The 21,489-nt window shown below is 44.4% G+C and overlaps 1 protein-coding gene across 4 annotated transcripts; it reads left to right on the forward strand.

Annotated features, from left to right (window-relative positions):
- Positions 1–4,362: 4,362 nt before the first annotated feature.
- Positions 4,363–20,729, forward strand: NOSIP (nitric oxide synthase interacting protein). 4 transcript variants are annotated; one of them, XM_081838198.1, is made up of 9 exons: positions 4,363–4,474; positions 7,437–7,550; positions 8,392–8,497; positions 9,632–9,713; positions 10,841–10,982; positions 12,812–12,918; positions 16,560–16,747; positions 18,027–18,135; positions 20,372–20,729. In XM_081838198.1, the coding sequence occupies exons 2-9, from the start codon at positions 7,481–7,483 to the stop codon at positions 20,441–20,443; spliced, it is 876 nt and encodes a 291-aa protein (XP_081694324.1). In that variant the 5' UTR covers positions 4,363–4,474; positions 7,437–7,480; the 3' UTR covers positions 20,444–20,729. The 4 variants fall into 4 exon arrangements, with proteins under 4 accessions (XP_081694324.1, XP_081694323.1, XP_081694326.1 ...); XM_081838197.1 differs by having other exon boundaries at positions 4,376–4,474; positions 7,433–7,550; XM_081838200.1 differs by having other exon boundaries at positions 4,416–4,442; positions 7,433–7,550.
- The last annotated feature ends 760 nt before the right edge of the window (positions 20,730–21,489 follow it).

The raw sequence follows: 21,489 nt of genomic DNA on the forward strand, positions 1-21,489 counted from the left end.
TAACAATGGGGAAGCATAACAGAACAACTCCGAAAACAGAATGATATGTGGATGGTCTAGTATAAATCCACCACTTTGCACTATTCTTGCACGTAGGTAAAGGGACCCCTGACCATTAGGTCCAGTCGCGGATGACTCTGGGGTTGGGTTGTGGTGCTCATCTCGCTCTATTGGCCGAGGGAGCCGGCGTACAGCTTCCGGGTCATGTGGCCAGCATGAATAAGCCGCTTCTGGAGAACCAGAGCAGCGCATGGAAATGCCGCTTACCTTCCTGCCGAAGCGGTACCTATTTATCTACTTGCACTTTGACGTGCTTTCAAACTGCTAGGTTGGCAGGAGCAGGGACCGAACAATGGGAGCTCACCCTGTCGTGGGGATTCGAACTGCTGACCTGCTGATTGGCAAGCCCTAGACTCTGTGGTTTAACCCACAGCGCCACCCGCGTCCCTCATTCTTGCATCTACTAGGGCATAAAAATGCACCTACTGTGAATAAGAATGCATATATTAGTGAAAATTACACACACAAATACATTACAGTAGGGTAAATGACTTTGCAAAAATATGCTTGTTAGGAAAAACTGCATACAAAAATGTGTATTTTAGGGTCAGCATTAAAATGCTGATGAATTTTCACGAGAACTTTAAACAAACATCAATAAATCACAAACTAATGTGGAAATGTGAAGAACTGAATTTAAGATTGGAAAAGTGAAGAACCGAAATGGACAGATTTACTCATCCTTAACCAAAGCATCTCAGATTGCTGACTAAGCAAATCAGATCTCATCGTGCTGTGACTCTCCATGTTCCCGCCAAACATTCGTGTCAGCCAGTTATGGGGAGGCACAGATCAAACGATCAAAACAATCTACACTGTCAGCTGTTCTAATTGTCTGGGTGGAGAGATCACTCACAATCCGGTAGCTGAATTCTGTCAGCAAGCTGGTGTTGATTACACCTATACACTGATCTTAATTCTGCATATTTCACTGTGGAGAGAAATCTTATTTTTTGGCAGGGATCCAGCTTGTGGCTTTTCTGTATTACTGATGTGTATAGTGTTTCTGTGACAGTTGTTTGTCTAGAAATGCCAGCACTTTCCAGTTTTGATTGCTCAATCAATCAGCCGGGGTTTTTTAGCCCGGGGGTGGGGGGTGGGGGAGTGAGCCATAGGAATGGATTGTCCTTCCTTATAGGCTTTCAGTGTTCAAGAATCTCTTGAGGTCTGCAGTGCCAGGAACATGAGCTGAGACATAAGTAGAATGTATTTTGTCTGTGTTTTTGAATAGCAACTACCTGCCAAGGTTTGATTTTTGAAATTAGATAACACTTAAGGCTGTTTCAGACAATTGTGTGCATCACTCGACCTCGGTTATCTACTAACTACCACCTGATGAGGACTTGCAGCAGAATGTGTCAGCTGATTCCACTGAATTGTGTTTTAAGGCAACATATAATGATATGACAGTTCTGTAATGGCTCATTCACACATATAAGGAATGATATTTGATACTCTGGGTCATGGGCGAAGCTAGGATTTTTGTTGCGGCGGGGAAGGCCTTTTGTTGGGGTGGGGTGGGAGAACCTTAGCTATGTATTTTTATTGATTTTCATTGATTTAAGGGGGCACAGGGAGTGGCATCTGCCCCCCTGCCCCCCCCCATCCAGATTCCAAGTTCTTTTAATGCTTTTCTTCCACAGTTCCACCCCGTCACACTCACAGGCATCCCTAATCCATGTTTAAAGTGAAGCAAAATCGATTTAAAAACACACAAGAAAACCATGTATGCACACACCTCTCTGTTTAGCTGCACAATGGAAGCTCAGCACAGAGGCATAAATTAGACTAAGGGTAACTTTGTTTCTGCCATTCTTCTTTCTTTCATCAACACCATTCTGCCCCTGTCCCCGCCCCCCCTTTATATTGTTAAAGGTGTCCCACTTCTCTATGCAGGACTAAGTTTCAGGAGTACAGTGGTACCTAGGGTTAAGAACTTAATTCCTTCTGGAGGTCCATTCGTAACCTGAAACTGTTCTTAACCTGAAGCACCACTTTAGCTAATGGGGCCTCCTGCTGCCGCTGCACCACTGGAGCACGATTTCTGTTCTCATCCTGAAGCAAAGTTCTTAACCTGAAGCATGATTTCTGGGTTAGTGGAGTCTGTAACCTGAAGCATTTTTAACCTGAAGCGTATGTAACCCGAGGTACCACTGTACAGCACTTAATCAGGTTTGGTTTCCTTTGGAAAGATACAACTGAAGGTTTATTACTAACCTTCCATTGATCTGGTTGCACTTCTTATATTGCAAATAGTTGCAATACAAATGCTTTAAGCAAGAAATATTTTCACCCTATGTTATGCATGTTTATTTAGAAGTACTATAACGGGAGGCAGTGGAAGACAGGCGTGCCTGGCGTGCTCTGGCCCATGGGGTCACGAAGAGTCGGACACGACTAAACGACTCAGGGGCGTCTTACCCATAGAGGCTAGTGGCGCGGGGTGCCAGGGTGCCAAGTTCTGGAGGGTGTCAGGGAAGAGGCGGAAGCTGGATGCAGTGCCTCCTGGCATCAGCTCACCGCCCTTGCCCGCCTCCGCCATGCTGCGCCAAAGCAGCGCCGCGTCCAGAGCCTCCATCTGCCATGGCCAGCTGAGCCAGGAGACACCGCGTCCAGCCTCCACCTCTTCCCCTCCAGAGGAGCCGCCCTCCAGCTGCTATCTGCCTCCTCCAGCTCCGCCATCCTCCCTAAAAAACTCTGAGAAATAGGGGGTGGGGATTAAAGAAGGCGGAAAATGGAAATTGAAACCATACGAACAAGTGAAAGAGCATGTTAATGATTGGTTACATTATTATCAGGTGAATGAAGTGTTTAAACAAGATATCAAAGAAAATGGTTTCTGTGAAAAAGAATCAAGGTTTCAACAAGAAATATTGAATAATGATTTTAAAATTCTGTCAAAAATGTATAAATTACTGCTTGAATGGCACTTGAAAGATGAGGAGGTAAAATCAGTTATGATTCACTGGGCAAAAGACTTAGGATATAATATTCAGTTAAGTGATTGGGTCAAATTATGGAAAGAAGGTTTAGGACTTACTGCACGTAATGCATTAAAAGAAAACATGATAAAGATGATGTATAGATGGTACATCACACCAGTTAAGTTAGCAAAAATGTATAAAGTCAGTAATAAATGTTGGAAATGTAAAGAAAAAGAAGGATTATTTTATCATATGTGGTGGGAATGTAAAAAGGTGAAATGCTTCTGGGAGATGATATATAATGAGTTGAAAAAATGTTGAAATATACTTTTATTAAAAAACCAGAAGCATTACTTTTAGGTATTGTTGGAAATGATATAAACAGGAAAGATTGTAAGTTGTTTTTATATGCAGTTACAGAAGCAAGAATATTATTGGCCCAAAAATGGAAGCAAAAAGAACTACCAACATTAGAAGAATGGAGGTTGAAATTGATGGACTATGCAGAATTAGACAAACTAACAGGAAGGATCCGAGACTGGCGGGACCAGAGGTTTACTGAAGACTGGACTAAATTTACTGAGTATTTGAAAAGTATTTGTGATGATCAGATTACGTTTGTAGGACTACAAAAAGTTCTGTGAGGAGTAATTTAAGAAATATTGTAAAAATGGAAAGGGAGAAATGATTTGTTAGGAAAGGTGAAGGCAATATTAAGTTAAGAATTGCAGGAGAAACAATCAAGACGGAAGGCTATCAGAGATGCTGAAGGAAGTCCAAACAAGGACATATGTATAATAATTTGTGTGGTATGTCTTAAAAAATTTTGTATGCTAAAAATAATAAAAAATATTATATATAAAAAGAGAGAAATGGGGTGGGGGGGTAAGCCGGAAGGAGCTTTGCACCACGGCGCCGGATATGCTTGACGGCTCTGAAACGACTAAACCACCACAACAACATAAGAACCACTGCATTAAATGGGGTACGCCCAGCGCATAGGACTGCCACATATATATGAACTGTATATGTGTGTGTGTTCAATACTTTTCTCATATATATATATATATATATATATATATATATATACACACACAGTTTATGAAAAGTATATATATTATATATGTATGTATTCATACATACATGTGTGTATATGTATAAGGGATACATATATATGTGTGCGTGTATATATATATATATATGTGTGTGTGTGTGTGTGTGTCTTTCTCTTTCTCTCCCTCCCTCCCTTCCTCCCTCCCTGAAGGCATTAAACAATAATAAGCCTCGGCTTATGGCCTCCTTTCTGCAGAGGAACCTCAACGCCGCGGCCCCTCTGCCTCCCGCACCTTGTTTCCTCCGTGACGGGAACAATTTGGCTAATGCACAGCTCCAGAGCTGCAGGACTTCAAAGTACTTCCGGAGGTTGTGCACTTCCTGCTTCCGGATCCCTTGGCCGAGGTCGGGGAGAGAGAAACGTTGCCTGCTTTACGGTAAACCCCCCACCCCTTATGCTCGGCAGAGAGGAAGGTGCACGGGTGTCGGGTGTGGGCTGGGACCAGGAGTTGGTGGCGGGGTTGCCAAGTTTTGAACTCGTGGCTGCAGCTGTGCCTTTCGCACTGAATAATACATGGTCTCCGCTCCTTGAAAAGCTTCACCGACTGAATTCCACGTATCGCTATAGATGGGGAAGGCGCAAGGGCAGGGCTGGGCTACTGTCGTCGTCGTTTCCTAGCTCAGTCATGTTATTTATGAAATAACATATTTATTTTAACGCTGTACTGTTTTTAACACTTGATTGGGAGCCGCCCAGAGTGGCTGGGGAAACTGAACCAGATGGGCGGGGTATAAACAAATAGTAATAATAATAATAATAATAACAATAACAACAAAAATAACAATAGCCCAGTGATACTGGTCTAGGGTTGCCAGAGGGAGGCAAGGGCAGCCCCGGTTCTTGTGAGAGAAACATTGGTGCCAGAGATGGATGGAGATGGTGACAGAGCAACTTATGTTCGTGTTTCTGGTGGAATGATTACGTTGCAGGTGCAAATGAGGACTGGAAACTTGCTGGGGAAACCGTCTTGGGAAGAGATGGAGCTTGTGGGGGTGAGTGGTGGGTGAGGAATGTGCTGACCAGGTGAAAAAGTGGCCAGGGCTCCAGCACCTGAAACCATTGCGTAGAAGAGACGGTTTAAGTGCTTGCAGCATTTCGTGCAATGTTATAGCTACTGGCTGACATTTCACCCTTCAATATGATTAAAAGGGGTTGCATCTGGGTGCCCAGAAGGGGAGCAGGGAGGGTCACTGAGAAAGAAGGCTTATGAGTGTGCAATCAGAAGGAAGCCCCACTGAACTTTCACTTACTCCTTGGTAAGTGTGTGTGTAGGATTGCAGCCTGGGGTAAATAAGAGTACTTGTGAGCCAGATAAGGCTTTGAACGGTAGAGGAGAACGCAGTTGTCAAATCGGTGATATTGAGGTGGGAAGTGTTTTAAAATTGGCAGAGAGGATATGGTGTAATGCAGAAGGTGTGCAAAATGGAGACCTAGTGCAGTGACAAGGAGGAAGCTAATAATTTATGAAAGACTAAAATGCTGAGGCATGCTACAGTGAGTTGTCAGTTGGGGTGTTTTGTATCTTTCATTGAGGGACACTGAACTGTGAGACTTTCAGGTACTATGCTGCTTATACCTCTCCAGAACTTTTTAAGAACAGGATTCATAATGTTTATAATCCTTGTATTAATTGCTCTGCCGGGGAGTTTGAGATTTGTTGTGTGTTGGGGATTTTAAGTCAGAACGCTCTTTGGGGAAATGGGAACACAGGCAGGAATGAAGTTGTCCGGGAGCAATTTCTTGATATTAATTAGTGATAACATTTGATGTTTCTCCTGCAAGACTTAATTCTGCCGCAGACTCTCATTCTTGTATTTGTTTGGGAATAGCAGGTAGTATTGTCACTGGTAAATGCGTTTTGGGCATTTTTACAGGAAGATAGCATGGGGAGCAATTATTTCCCCACCGCTACTTGGTTTGTAAGGGAAAAGGGATTGAGAGTGATGTGGAGGTGATTCTCAAGTAGAGGGTTTTAAAAAGCTATCAGAAGTTTAGATCATTTTAATGATTGTATGTGCTGTTGGGGAGGGGCCAGTGGTCAAGGATGGTGGCACTTGTAGTCCAGCAACCTCTGGAGGGCCACAGTGCCCCCACCCCCCATATATAGATGCTAGCGAAATGGTTAGCTAACCTCCGCTAGGTGGCAGTCGTACATCTTGTGCCATTAAACAACAGAAGAAACCACTTCTGTTGCTGGTTTTTTAGGGTGTATCTGACCTTTCCTTCTTGGGAGTGTGGCTCATAATGAATGTACCCCCCCCCCTCATGTGAAGAGGGGTGAATTTCAGTGGTGTCAAGACTTGGTATGACTGAGATCCTAGACTTCAAAATAAGGAGAACTTGAGAGCTGTCATCCCATGAAAGAAGGCACATTTGAGAACAACAGGCTGGGTTGTGGGACAATTGGTAATTGATACCTTGGCATGACAGGGATGTGGGTGTCGCTGTGGGTTAAACCATAGAGCCTAGGACTTGCTGATCAGAAGGTCGGCGGTTCGAATCCCCGCAGCGGAGTGATCTCCCGCTGCTCGGTCCCTGCTCCTGCCCACCCAGCAGTTGAAAGCACGTCAAAGTACAAGTAGATAAATAGGTACCACTCCGGCGGGAAGGTAAATGGCATTGCCGTGCGCTGCTCTGGTTCGCCAGAAGCGGCTTAGTCATGCTGGCCACATGACCTACCTGAAAGCTGTACACTGGCTCCCTTGGCCAATAAAGCGAGATGAGCGCCACAACCCCAGAGTTGGTCACGACTGGACCTAATGGTCAGGGGTCCCTTTACCTTTACCTTACCTTGGCATGACAATGAGAGCTCCTTGGTATTTAGGATGAGCGGGAAAAAAAGAATAGACAGTTTCATCCTGTTTGTTTAACACTGGGGAATTGCAGGAGGCGCAGCTTGTCTTTCGGGGGGGGGGGAGTGTAAAGCTGTACCTGTTGAAAATCACTCTGCTGCACAATAATTAAAGGTACAGGAACCCTTAGCAAAATATTTTATGAATATTTTATGGGACATGAGTCTGCCTGTGATAGATTTGGGAATGTGGTGAGGGAATAGATTTGGAGATGTTAAAAGTAGGATTCTTGAATATCCAGAGAGGAATCTTTGAGTCCTCCAGTTAAGAAGGTGGGTTCAGCCTGTTGAGCCACCCCATGAACATTTCCTGAGTTTTCTGTCCATCTACCCCATTCCCCCCTCCTTAATTCTCCCCCTTCCAACCCTGTGGCTCTTCTAACCTGCATCCGTATCCAACACAATCCATGAGCTTCTTTGCGTCTAGTACTGTATTGTATCAGGCCCTGACAACGTGCTTAACCAAAACATATCTTTATGAAGGCAGGGAGGAGCTGCCGGCTTCTTCCAGGATTGCCCATCTAAGCTGGCATGACGCGCCATGGCAAGAACTGCACAGCAGGAGCTGTCTACACCTACCATGAAAAGAAAAAGGACACAGGTGAGGAGGCTGCTTTCTGTAGGACTGGGTTGAGACTTGAAGGGTTTCAGCAGTGCTGCAGGGGGAACCTTGTGCTACAATGGCAGTGGTGGGGGCTGCAGGTGAGGACCCCAGGATTCTGAATGAAGGGGAAACCCTGGCCAGGTTTGGGAGAACAAAATTGTGAGTTGGGGCAACTAAAACCAGGACTGTTGCTAGATAGGGAAGTTGAGGCAGTACTTGAATCTACTGGGGAAGCTGGGGGGGCCTTAGTGAAATCTAGAAGCCCAACTACCATCCAACTCTCCCTAATTATGAAAATGGTTCTCCTTCCCCGTAGCCTTCATAAAAGCAGTGGTTTAAGGGAGGTACCACAAAAGCTTGGGACCAGCAGCCTCCCTTTCACCACTATGGAATTTGAGCACTGCTCCAGGCCTAGTGCAGTGAGAGAAAAAAGGTCAAAACAGGGAGGCAAATCACTGGTATGTTTGCTTATAGCCAGGTGAGATTTGGGAGAAGCTCTGGGATAGTCAAGAGTATTGGGCACACCCTGTGGTCTGATTTAACACCACCCAGTGTTTCATTGAAACTCAGGTGGAAATTAAGCTATGCAACTCCAAGCTAATTCCGCCTTCTCTCTCTATTGCTGGAGGAGATTATGGGTTGCCAGCCCTTAAACTGTTAGCAATCAGGTGAGCAGTCCTGAGCAGGTCACTTGACAACCTGGGCTTCTCTGGGCAGATATTTTACCAACTGTTTTCCCTTTCTGGATTTAGAGATTTAGCAGAGCCACTTAGGCAGGCAGGCTCTTTTCATTAATGTGGCCTTAATGTGACCATTGCTCCCCCCCACCTTTCCCCAGCTGCCTCTGGATACGGGACCCAGAACGTCCGTCTGAGCAAAGATGCTGTCAAGGATTTTGACTGCTGCTGCCTCTCCCTGCAGCCCTGCAAGGACCCTGTTGTGACGTAAATATCTGGCAAGGCCCACGGGAGACTGTTCAGTGTATTAAATTGGAGATCTGCTACACTACTTAACCACTTGCCTTTTTTTTAATTCGCTAATAAAGCAGTGGATCTCTAAACCTGGATCCAACATGCATGCACACACACAAAGTTGCTTCTTTCATTGACTCGCAGAGTTAAGTGAAATTATTTGTTCACTCGCTATATATGTCTGTTGAGATAATAATTATTTATGTTCTTTTTCATGCAAATTCCTGTACAGTCGTACCTTGGATCTCAAACGCCTTGGCTCCTGAATGAGCAAAACCTGGAATAGAGTGTTCCAGTTTTCGAAGGATTTTCAGAAGCCGAACGTCCGGCACTGCTTCCGCGGCTTCTGATTAGCTGCAGGAGCTTCCTGCAGCCAATCAGAAGCCGCGCTTTGGTTTCCAAACGTTTTGGAAGTCGAACGCACCTCCGGTACAGATTCTGTTTGACTTCCAAGGTATGACTGTAGAGTCAAATTCTCTTCTGCCGCTGGGAAGCGGTGATTACATTCCCATTTCACAGATGGCAAATTGTGGCTAACATATACCTGTCCATAACTGAGCAGGAACTTGAACCCCAACCAAAGTTTAGTATTTATCACAGGACTATACAGTGATGCCCCACAAGACGAATGCCTCGCAAGATGGAAAACCCGCTAGACGAAAGGGTTTTCTGTTTTGGAGGTGCTTCGCAAAACAAATTTCCTATGGGCTTGCTTCGCAAGACGAAAATGTCTTGCGAGTTCCTGCGGTTTTCCCCCCTCCCCCCCTTTTTCTAAGCCACTAAGCCGCTTATCTGCTTATCCGCTAAGCCGCTAAAAGCCGCTAATAGTGCTAATCCGCTAAGCCGTCAATGGGCTTGCTTCGCAAGACGAAAAAACCGCTAGATGAAGAGACTCGCAGAACAGATTCTTTTTGTCTTGCGAGGCACCACTGTAATGTCCCATTCTGCTATAGAATGATATCTTGGTTTGGTGGCATGACCTTCCAGGTGTACCCTTGACCTTTGAGGTTCATATGGATACTCCTGTGGTGCTCCTCAGCTTGCATGGGAGCCTTTATGGAAGTGAAATTTAATTGTGATTCTCATCCTGCCTGTGTCCCTCTCCAGCCCTGATGGATACCTGTATGAGAAAGAAGCCATCTTAGAGTACATCCTGCACCAGAAAAAGGAGATTGCCCGGCAAATGAAGGTAACCAGAGAAGTGGCTAGTATGCTAATCTGAAGAGCCAGATTTGTATGTTCACAGCTGTCAGCTGGTTTAATAGATGGGTGAGAGAGCACTGCACCAATATTTTACGAAAGGGGAGGAGGTGGCACTCAAGAGAACTGGTAAAATGAAATATATATGCCAAGCCACATGGAAACCAGGCTAGTTGAAGTAGAGATCTTCTTAATCTGGTACATTTGTTGCCTCCAAGGAGCTCAGGATGGGGCTTCCATCTTTGTTAAGAACCTGTGTGAAATAGGCTCGCCTCGCATAGCACCCTTCCTTTCGGGATGTTCTCCTGTGTGCCTTGCTTCTGACCCAGTGCAAGACAGCCATATAGGGCAGGGAAGAGGGCACTTATATCACCACTCTTGCTCCAGTGCCTTCAACAGGAATTGCCTCTAAGAACCAGGAGCCACTGATGCCATCTGCTCAGTGGGGCCTACAATTCTAAGGGGAGGACTTCACAGAAGGGTATAACAGAAAGTGTAGTGAGAACTTTAGAACTGTGATGGTTTAAAAAGGTAAAGGGACCCCTGACTATTAGGTCCAGTCGTGGCCGACTCTGGGGTTGCGGCGCTTATTTTGCTTTATTGGCCAAGGGAGCCAGCGTACAGCTTCCGGGTCATGTGGCCAGCATGACTAAGCCACTTCTGGCGAACCAGAGCTGCGCACGGAAACGCCGTTTACCTGCCCGCCGGAGCGGTACCTATTTATCTACTTGCACTTTGATGTGCTTTCGAACTGCTAGGTTGGCAGGAGCAGGGACCGAGCAACGGGAGCTCACCCCGTCGTGGGGATTCGAACCGCCGACCTTCTGATCGGCAAGCCCTAGGCCCTGTGGTTTAACCCACAGCGCCAATTGTTGCTTAATAGGGTGGTTTTCAAAAAATTTTTTAGCGTAAAGTGCTTAAGGTGGTACTCCAAAACAGCTGAAGGCTGCTCTGTGCTTTTTGCTGATTTCTTTTCATGCCCAATGCCTGTTCTCCCTCTTCACTTTCATTGCGTCTCTCTCACTTGGATCATAGCAAGGAGTGTGCCCCTTCCGTATTTTAGCGGGAGAGCTTTGTCTTTGTCATGACAATTTTTATTCCTGTGCCCAACTGCAGGCCTACGAAAAGCAGAAGAATGAGAAGAAGACGGAGTTGGCGGAGTTGAGCAAGGCTGCCAAAGAGTCCAAGGTGAAGAATTTCCTCGACAAAGAGATGAGCATTGTCAGCAAACCTCTCAACCCCTTTGATCGCAAGGCGGGTAAGTGCAGAGGAGCGGAGGATTTGGGACAGGGCCAAGCAACAAAAGTGTGAGAAATAAGAAAAGTGTAAAGAAAGTGAATGACACCTCCCAGTTACTCCTTAGACAGAGCCATGTACATCTTACCTGTGCTTCATAGTAATATTTCCCCCACCCTTCTCTGTTCTGGTCTTATCTGTTCGGCAGCAATGAAGTGTTTTTAGAGATGCTCTTTGTTTTTCTTTGGATTTTGGCAGTGCCCTAAAACACAACTCGAGTGTCGCTGGATCACATGCTGTCCACAGTTTTATCTCCCATTGCCACAATCACACTGGTTTCTCACCCTGGTTTAAAGTTCTTCCAACATCTCCACAGTGCCCCCTATTCTTTGTAGCTCTCCGGCTGTCAGCCTCTTTGAATATTTGTCTCAAACCCACACAACTCCTCATGTGTGAAGTGAAACTCCTGGGGGAATTGTGGGTGGCCGCAATGAGGTGTAAACCCTTCTCCCAAGCATGGAGCAAAGAGGGTTGTGTGGTCCTGGGTACCTGGTGTGTTTTGTTACGGTGTTTAAAGCTTTTGCTGGGGGTTGTGGTCAACTGGACTACCAGGGTTCAGCTTCAGGGATGCCTAAGTCAGTACGTGCTGGATCCTGTCAAAAACTCAGTAGGGCAAGTCTGCAGGTGAGCTCCAGTGTCCCTAATCTTGTACAGTAGGGTTAGGGAATCTTTTTTCACTTGGAGAGCTAGATCTTTATCTCCCTGCACCCCTGCAAGCTAGCTTTGACAGGTGGGTAGGGCCACCCACCTGTCATTCATCTGACATCACGATGTGTTCAGGGGTCTGATAGGTGGGAGGGGACTGTTCCGCTAGTGCATTCCCCACAAGGAATGAAGCAGCAGGACTTAACTCTGCGCACTAGCTGGTACAATCCTGCTCTCTTCAGGGGTCTGCTGTGTCAGCACATTCCCTGCCAGGAACACAATGGCAAAGCGACCCAGAAACTACAACAAACCCAGAATGTGGCAGCTAGACTGGTGACTAGGAGTGGCCGCCGAGACCATATAACACCAGTCCTGAAAAACCTACCTTGGCTCCCAGTACATTTCCAAGCACAATTCAAAGTCTTGGTGCTGACCTTTAAAGCCCTAAATGGCCTCGGCCCAGTATACCCAAAGGAGCGTTTCCACCCCCATTGTCCAGTCCGGACACTGAGGTCCAGCTCGGAGGGCCTTCTGGCGGTTCCCTCACTGCGAGAAGCAAAGTTACAGGGAACCAGACAGAGGGCCTTCTCAGTAGTGGCACCCACCCTGTGGAATGCCCTCCCATCAGATGTCAAAGAAATAAACAATTATCTGACTTTTAGAAGACATCTGAAGGCAGCCCTGTTCAGGGAAGTTTTTAATGTCTGATGTTTTATTACTTTTTTATTATTATCATTAATTTTGTTGGGAGCCACCCAGTGTGGCTGGGGAAACCCAGCCAGTTGGGCAGAGTATAAATTTATTATTAGTAGTAGTAGTATTATTAGTATTATTAGTATTATTAGTATTATTAGTATTATTATTATTTATTATTATTATTATTATTTATTATTATTATTATTAAGCAGCACTCTGCAGGATTGAACCTTTTCCCCTGCTTGTTGGCTGATATCCCCCAGTGGCCTCCACTGATTGGCAGGTGGTTGTGGTTTGGGAGAAATGTCTGCATGGGCCGAGACTGACCTGCATGTTGAAGGTTTTCTGCTCCCGCTATACAGCCATGTCTTTCCACACACCACCTTAGATTTTCACCTCTTTCTTGGGAAACTATGGGACTTAATAACTGCCTTGTTCTGTGGATTGCAGGAGATGCTCAGCCTGGACCCAGCAATGAAGAGAAAGCCAAACAGCTGCCCAGCTTTTGGATTCCTTCGCTGACCCCAGAGGCCAAGACCAAAGTCATTCCGAAGCCAGTGAGTTCCTTTTGTCATTCCTTTTCCCGGCTCACGCATTGCCCCGTCTTCCTTAGGGAGTGTCTGCACTACAAATCTTTTTTTTTTTTTTAAAGAATATTTATTAACATTTCCAAAATAATACAAAAACAAAAGAGACACAAAAAATAACAAAAATACAAAAATACAAAATTGAAAACAATTAAAAACAGATACAATTTCCATTACTTATTTTCTATTAACTTGTTTCCCAGACCTCCTCTCACCTCCCCTTTTTGTATTCCAGTTCAAATTATTAGCTCAGCAAATCCTTCTTGTAACTTATTATTACTTATTATAGCTTATTTCTCAGCCTTTACATTACAGCTGGTAACCACTTAATTTCTGTCCAATATCAAATCTAAACCAATTTACCTGTCACAGTGTCTCCAACACACCCAGAAAATTGAAACTCTTGGAATAGAGAACTTCTGTCATGGTCACAAAACTGCACTTCCAGAGTTCTTGGGAGAAGTCCTGAGGCGTTAACTGCATTGAGCTGGTTGCTGTCTTTGAGATTAGGAAGATACTATCTTCCAGTTGAGATGGTCCTTTTTTGTCATTTGTTTTTTCCCTCCTGTGTGGCTGTGGAGTTGAAATGTATTGAAATTGAAACTGAAATACTTTATTGTCACTGTACAACTTGTATGCAGTGAGATTACACGAGCACCCTCCACTCAGCTCTCTTAGTCTTAATTCCCCTCGTTTACTGACGCACACCCACCCAACCCGAAAGTCAGTTGCCCTGTTGTTATCTTTTCATTCAGCAGCCTAACAGCCCATGGATAGAAGCTGTTCTTTACCCTGTTGGTGCGACTAATCATGCTTCTATATCTTCTGCCTGATGGCAGGAGATCGAGAAAGTGCAGGCTAGGGTGTGAATCATCCCTGAGAATTTTCCTCACTCTCCTGAGGCAGTGTTCTTCCGCTATTTCATCCAGCGGATTCACGTGACAGCCCATAATATCTTGTGCTGTATTCACCACCCTCTGTAGGCACTTCCTGTCAGTGAGGAGATTTCACCCCTCCCATATCCAAGAATCTCCTGATGAGTCTGCTGATTCTCCAGAGAGGAGGAGCAGTGTTCTGCTTTCTACTTATTCAGCTCCAGCACCAAGTCAGTCAGTCAGTCAGTCAGTCAGTCAGTCAGTCAGTCAGTGTGTCGGAGAGAGAGAGAGAGACTGAGTGTTAGAGATCGTGTGTAGAGATAAGGTTGCTGCTAAGAGCAGCTGCAGACACTCAGTGCAGCATTCATTTATGCTTAGACCTATTTAGCTCTGTATATAGTTTTGTATCATAGTTGTAGTTATAGAATAAAAGAAGATATTCTACAGAGCTGCTCTCCGAGTCGTTTATACACTGCTAGACTCTGCTAGACTCTGCTGTGCGACGACTGTATTGTGGAAGTGAATCCGGTGCTCACAACTCTAAGCTGTGAGTCCACAGCACTTTGACCTGTTTCCTGTGCAGAAGGTGGTCTCTGGAAGTGCTACCCAGCTCGTCTAGCCCAGTCGGGGCTGAAGTGCATGAGTCCAGTTGGTGCACTGGCTCAAGGGCGATGCTGACAATCAGTTCATGTCAAACCAGCGTACCACACCGTGATGCAGTATGAAAGGACACTTTCTATTGTAGACCGGTAGAAGGAAATAATCAAATCAGAAGGTCGAACTAGTGTATTCCGCTGCTGTGAAGCTGGCAGCACAACACATATGTCTACTAAGAAGTAAATGCAGTTAATTTCATGGAGGCTTACTCCTAGGTGAGCGAGTACAGGACGCAGCCTAAGAGTGTTCTGCAGGGATGATGGAAGCTGAAGTTCAGCAACATCTGCAGGGCCATAGGCTTTTCACTTCCGATGTATTATGGTGAGCAGCAGCAAAGGACTGGGTTGGATAACCTGCACCTTCGAAGGTACCCAGGAAGCTCCACCCAGTCCCAGTAATGTGAGCTGGAAAATTTTCCCCAACAGGACATTTTGCTGCTACACTTTTCTATGAACATCTTTGATTTCTGAAAATGCATTGTTTCCTAAAATTTGTTTGTAATATAATGGATACAATTCTAGTAAAACTACGCAGTTTCAAAACTGGAATTAACTCTCCCCCCCCCCCCCGATGACCAACCGTATTATTTAATTAGCTGACTACACAGCTGTCTGTTGACAAACCAATTTCCAATGCAATGCTTTCTTCTTTTACTTCCTTATAATGTTTACTTTTTATGCTGTTCAGCTGACGTGTCTTAAAAGTGATTCAATTAAAACAATTTCCTACCAAAACGTGTAATTTGCTCAACCATCTAAACCACATAAAATCTACTCTCTTGATTTCCAACCCCCCACCCCCAAATAAAATATTTCAGCTACGGCACTTTTGGCTATGGGGGGTTAGGAGAATGAGATACAGTGCATACTTTTAATTTTAGATTTGATTACTAAAGCCAAATGAAACACTAAACTAGATCGTAATAAATTTTAGTATCAGAAGAAAATTCCCAGAAAATGTTCTGATACCTCTGATTTTTGTAAAACCCACATCTCACCTTTTTTCAGCATTTAAAGTCATGACTGTTAGATTTCATCACTATTTCCCCATTCTTTTTATACAAAATGATAATATAAATAACTTGCATCGTACTCTTACTTGCATGGGGTGAGGAATAAATAAATAAATAAATGGGGAGAGGAGGAAACTCACTTTCCAGTTGCAGTCGTACCTTGGTTTCCAAACAGCTTAGTTCTTGAACGTTTTGGCTCCCATATTCCACAAACCCATGTTCTGGTTTGACAATTATTTTTGGAAGCTGAATGTCCAATGGGGCTTCTGTGGCTTCCGATTGGCTGCAGGAGCTTCCTGCAGCCAATCAGAAGCTGCACTTTGGTTTCTGAATGTTTTGGAAGTTGAATGGACTTCCAGAATGGGTTCCGTTTGACTTCCAAGGTACGACTGTATTTATTTCCCCAACCCACCTGCACACTGCTGTGATTGCAGGCTTACTCAGCCCTCACATTGCCTTTCCAAAGCCAGGTAAACAGCCCTCCACCTTGCAGAGGCAGGGGGCCAGTTCCAGGAGTCCCTGGTTTTATGGTTTTCTGCATGGACCTCCAGAACCAAACCCTCCCATAAGATGCAGGTTACCTGTATTAAGGTTTAAGCCGAAATATTTTTTTCCAACCACGCATTAATTTCCCCTTCCCTTTGCTTCAAAATACTTTCATAACTTTATATTTGAATGTCCTGTGCAGGAGGTAGGGGGAGGGAGTCTTCTTATTGGCCCGAGTTTTTTCTTTTCTGATAGATTAAAAGTTAACCTTAGGGAGGGGAAGAGTTTGGCCACGGGGAAGTTTCTGTTGAGTTTTGTTCACTTTGATCAGCGCAGGCTGGAGTGTGCCCAGTTTGCTGGCCATGAGTAGCTTCTGCTTCTGCTTCCAGGTTTATTCCCAGGATTTCAAAATCTTCAGTATCTTGAATATTTGACCAAGCTCTGTAGCATCCTGGAATTGATGGGTGTGTGTGTGTGTGTGTGTTTCAGACAGAGTGTCAATATTTGCTCTAACCCATTTGCCTCTATTGTTTCTAATTCATACTCTGCCTCTCAACTTGCCGTGCTCCTTGTCATTCTAGGACAAGTGTGTGTACTGTCCCATGAGTATGAAGCCCCTGAAGTTGAAGGACCTGATCCCAGTGCATTTCACCCCAGTGGATGCTAGCGTGGATCGAGTAGGGCTGATCAACCGGCAGGACCGCTACGTGTGTGCCGTCACACGAGACATGCTTGGAAACTCTGTCCCGTGTGCTGTTCTGCGTCCATCGTGAGTGATGGGATGGGACATTTCAGAGATGGGAGGTCTTCTTTTTTTAAAAAAAGTTTTTATTTATACTTTTCAAGTTTATACATTTCATTAGTTTTACAATCAATTTAACACCAGAATTTGACTTCCTTCCCCATCTTTCTGCGGTTCCTTAATTATTATTTTTTAATATCTTCTGCATATCCGATTTTATTTCACTTGCCCATTTAATTACCTACTCTAAATATATGGGATGTGGGTGGCGCTGTGGGTTAAACTACAGAGCCTAGGGCTTGCCGATCAGAAGGTCAGCAGTTCAAATCCCTGCAACGGGGTGAGCTCCCATTGCTCGGTCCCTGCTCCTGCCAACCTAGCAGTTCGAAAGTGCATCAAAGTGCAAGTAGATAAATAGGTAGTGCTCCGACGGGAAGGTAAACAGCGTTTCCGTATGCTGCTCTGGTTCGCCAGAAGCAGCTTAGTCATACTGGCCACATGACCCGGAAGCTGTATGCCGGCTCCCTCAGCCAATAAAGTGACATGAGCGCCGCAACCCCAGAATCGGCCACGACTGGATCTAATGGTCAGGGGCCCTTTACCTTTACCTAAATATATACCCTTGTGAAACTGCAGGTTGTCACAATAATCCTGCTAATGTTTTTATCTGTTTACAATTTATCTGTAAATATTCAGTAAACCATTTCCATTCTTTTATAAAAAAGTTTGTCATCTTGATTTCTTATTCCTCCGGTAAGTTTCGCCATTTCTACATATTCCACGAGTTTTTGTATCCATTCTTCCTTTACTGGGACTTCTGCTTCTTTCCACTTTGGGGCAAGTAGCATTCTTGCTGCTGTAGTAGCATACATAAATAAATTTCTATACGATTTAGGTAGTTCTGTCCCTAAAATTCCCAAAAGAAAACTTCTGGGGTTTTTTTTAAAAAAAAGATATTTTGAACATCCTTTTCAGTTCATTGTATATAATTTCTCAGTAAGCTTTAACCTTACTACAAGACCACCACACATGATAAAAAGAACCTTCTTTCTCTTTACATTTCCAACATTTGTTCGATTTAGATTTATACATTTTTGCCAATTTACTTGGTGTTAGATACCAACAATATATTCTTTTCATATAATTTTCCCTTAAACCATAACATTATGTAAATTTTGTAGGTGATGGGAGGTCTTCTGCATGTATGCTAGATGTGGAATAGTTGTAAGTAGCAAAGTGTGGGAATCCAGGCCTTATACTTAGCAGCAAATAATAGGTGTGTCCTTCCTTCCTTCCTTCCCCAAAGGGGCTCTGTGGTGACTCTAGAGTGTGTGGAGAGACTCATCAAGAAGGACATGGTTGATCCAGTGAATGGAGAGAAGCTGACTGACAAGGACATCATCGTTCTACAGCGGGTGAGAGTGACTGTCTAACCTCCTTATGCAATCCTTCATAAACTCCCAGTGCTTCCTCAAAAACTTGAAACCACACAAAGCCCAAAGCCCAGACGGGTTTACAGCAGAATTCTATAGGAAATTCAAAGAACCCCTGATGGGCTACATGACCCACCTATTCAATGGCATCATGAAAGGGGGGCCCATCCCCAAAACCTGGACCCACTCCAAAATAGTCTCCATCCCAAAACCAATGAAAGACAGCCTCAAAGTAGAATCATACCGCCCAATCTCATTAATAAACCAAGATTACAAGATATTCACATCAATCTTGGCCAGCCACCTAAGACTGGCTTTGTCCCTGGTCGCAATATTACAGACCCCATCAGGAAACTACTGAACCTCATCGAACACAGCAAGGCAACTAAACTCCCTCTGGCAATTATGTCCCAGACATCCTCAAAGCTTTTGATTGCTTAGAGTGGAAATACCTGTTAGCAGTACTAACTAGCATGAAATTTGGCCCAGCTTCCTACAAATCCTCAAACAAATATCAACTCCCAGTGCTGTAGCCAAGGTGTCAAAGGGCATCATTAATTCAGGGTTGATTTCACCTTCTGAGAAATTAATCCCATCTTTATTTGTCACCTGTGGCATTGCAGAAGGAGCTCAGCTATGCTTTAGGAATCACTTCTTCCATGCCCCATAGCCCTGCCCCATGTGATTGAAACTACAGATGATCAACACATCCAAGTTTTCCTCAGTATTGCTAATCCCTTCAGTACAGTGGTGCCTTGCTTCTCAAACAACTTGGAACCCAAACACTGCAAACCTGGAAGGAAGTGCTCCGGTTTGGGAACTTTTTCAGAAGCCAAATATGCTCCGTTTTGAGTGCCACACTTCCGTTTTGAGCGTTACGCTGAGGTCTGTCTGTTTTTGCTATTTATTTTGCGTTTTTCTTTTTCTTTTTGCAGCTCTTTTTTGTTTTGTTTTGTTTTTGTGTCAGTGTGGAACCCAGTTTAGTTACTGATTGATTGTGTGACTGCAGTACATTGTTTATAGCGTTCATTTTATGGAACAATGGTCTTGTAAGATAGTAAACTTCATGTTAAATTGCTCTTTTAGGGGTTGTTTGGAACGGATTAATAAATTTTGCCTTACTTTCTATGGGAAAGCATGCCTTGGGGTTTTAGAACACTTTGGTTTTGGAACGGACTTCCAGAACGGATTAAGTTTGAGAACCAAGGCACCACTGTACTATGTTCGCAGGATAAACCCCTGAACTTAGCTTTAAGCAGCACCATCAATTTACTCCAGTCATGTATTTGTTTACAGCGTAAGCAATGTTCAAGATCTTCTCTGCAAGTCAAATCCAGAAGTGTTCTGCATTATTGGGGACTCCCAAACTACTTAACACCCCCCAAAAAAACCCTAAGATATGTGAAGTGAATTTAGAGAACTCTGTCCAGCAGCTAGCCAGAGATCCATAGTCTTTGAGCTGAAATTCTCTATATTCTCCTGTGTGTCAACAAACACGATACAAAAATAAAGGGTTCCGTGCTATTGCTAGTTATACAACCAGTTAGTTGGCTACAACCCAAAGCCTTGATGATCCCTGAAATTCTGCATGCCCCATTGCCCATTTATGAAGCTTGAAGTCACGTTAAACTGATGTTTCTGTGTTTTTAATCTTGGGCAAACGGCAAAACATTCGTTGCCAGTGCTTTTTGACGCATGGGCAATAATAATTCTGGTTGCATCTCTGCTTAGATCTTGTCATATTTTGGCCCTCATGCAACAAAAGACAAACCAAGGTTTCATAACAACATGGCAGGGAGGCACCTATGGAAGGGAGATATAAGTGGAAGGGAAGCTTTAGTTGGGAAAGATGCAGATTCAGGAGAGAGGAGAGATCACAGGAGCTCCCTGTGATGTCTGGAGGTGGTTGTTTTTTTGTAAGGGATAATGAAGGGGGAATGGTTAAACATCCCTCTCCAGGCTCCCAGTTTCCCTTCTCAAATGCACCTCTCATATGCATTAGCATCACAAGGCGAGATTGGGAGACTCTTGCTTTGCTTTATTCATCTGGGATTAGGAATCAGGGCTCGTTGCAGGGCTTCACCTGGGACTTGAGTCCCAGAACCTCTCAACGTGGTAGATAAGCATTCAGAAGCAGAACAGAGACACTGCATGTCCCACAGGCAAAGCAAATTCCAAGTTCTACAGCTGCTATCCACCCTTGTCTTCTCTTTTCTAGGGTGGCACAGGATTTGCAGGGTCAGGCGTGGAGCTGGAGGCCAAGAAGTCCCGCCCCGTTATGCAAGCGTAACATGTTCATGCGACTGTCTTTGTGGAAGAGAGGAACAGCCAGCATGCCGCTCTAGGCTGCCCAAGATGTGCTCCCTGAAAGCGACGAACATTGCGTTGGCTGGACTCAGTTCAGTCTTTTCTGAGCCCTTGTATGGGGCAGTTCACTTGTGTTTATATATCTCCGTTCATCCCACACTTTTCAGTGCATTTCTGCCACTTCCTTAACCACACAGTCTCCTTTTATTTTTTTAAAGTGGATATGTTTTGCCACGGTGACAATGCACTTTAAAAATTCTTTGTAAACAGCACTGTGTCAGGGTGCAAGTCAGTGTCTGCTGTGTTTTGATACTTGCTCTACATGTTCAAAAGACAGAAAAATGTCCCCCCCCCCAAAAAAAGGACCAGTGCTGGTAATAAATCCAGAATAAATGAAGTTCTTAATGCAAGGACAAGGAGACTTATACAGTCTACTTGCAGTCTTATACAGGTCTACTTGGAAGTAGACCCCCTGGAGTTCAAGAAGACTTACTCCCAAGTAAGGCTGAGCGATATCTGGTTTTCAACATCATGCTATATCACCAGCTAAACATCACAATATACTGATATATCACAATGCCTGAAATAAGGGTGGAGCTATGTAGAAGCATTGGCTGCCTTCATGTTTTTTATCCTGCAGTGTGATTTTTGCTGGTGCCTGCTCTTGTGATTTGCTTCCCCCTGCAGGAGGCAGGGGAAAGATGAGCCAGCAACAGGAACCGAGAGAAGCATTGGCTGGCTTCACGATTTTCCTCATGTTGTGATTTTTGCATAGAACACAACACAATTCTCTATATATTGCCAGATAAAAAAATTATGAAACCGATACCACAACATATCGCCCAGTGGGCTGTTGCCTTTGTAAAATTTCAGAACTGTGGTGAACAGCTCCATTTTAAACTAGGATGAGGATTAGGAAGTGTGTCCTTTTTGAAACAAACACTTCTAGGAGGATGGTGGGTGGTGGGAAAGAGCTCTTTTCTGGGCTTAGTCCTACACAGCCTTGTTCTCCCTTTGGCCCTCCACATT

Source organism: Podarcis erhardii (genome assembly GCF_964252035.2).
Source record: "Podarcis erhardii genome assembly, chromosome: 13".
NCBI lineage: Eukaryota > Metazoa > Chordata > Lepidosauria > Squamata > Lacertidae > Podarcis > Podarcis erhardii.

Excerpts from the sequence above, each read along its gene's own strand:
- NOSIP (XM_081838198.1), top strand. The coding sequence starts at position 7,481 with ATGACGCGCCATGGCAAGAACTGCACAGCAGGAGCTGTCTACACCTAC. Across the intron at positions 7,551-8,391 it reads TGAAAAGAAAAAGGACACAG|CTGCCTCTGGATACGGGACC; the intron begins GTGAGGAGGCTG and ends ACCTTTCCCCAG. Across the intron at positions 9,714-10,840 it reads AGATTGCCCGGCAAATGAAG|GCCTACGAAAAGCAGAAGAA; the intron begins GTAACCAGAGAA and ends GCCCAACTGCAG.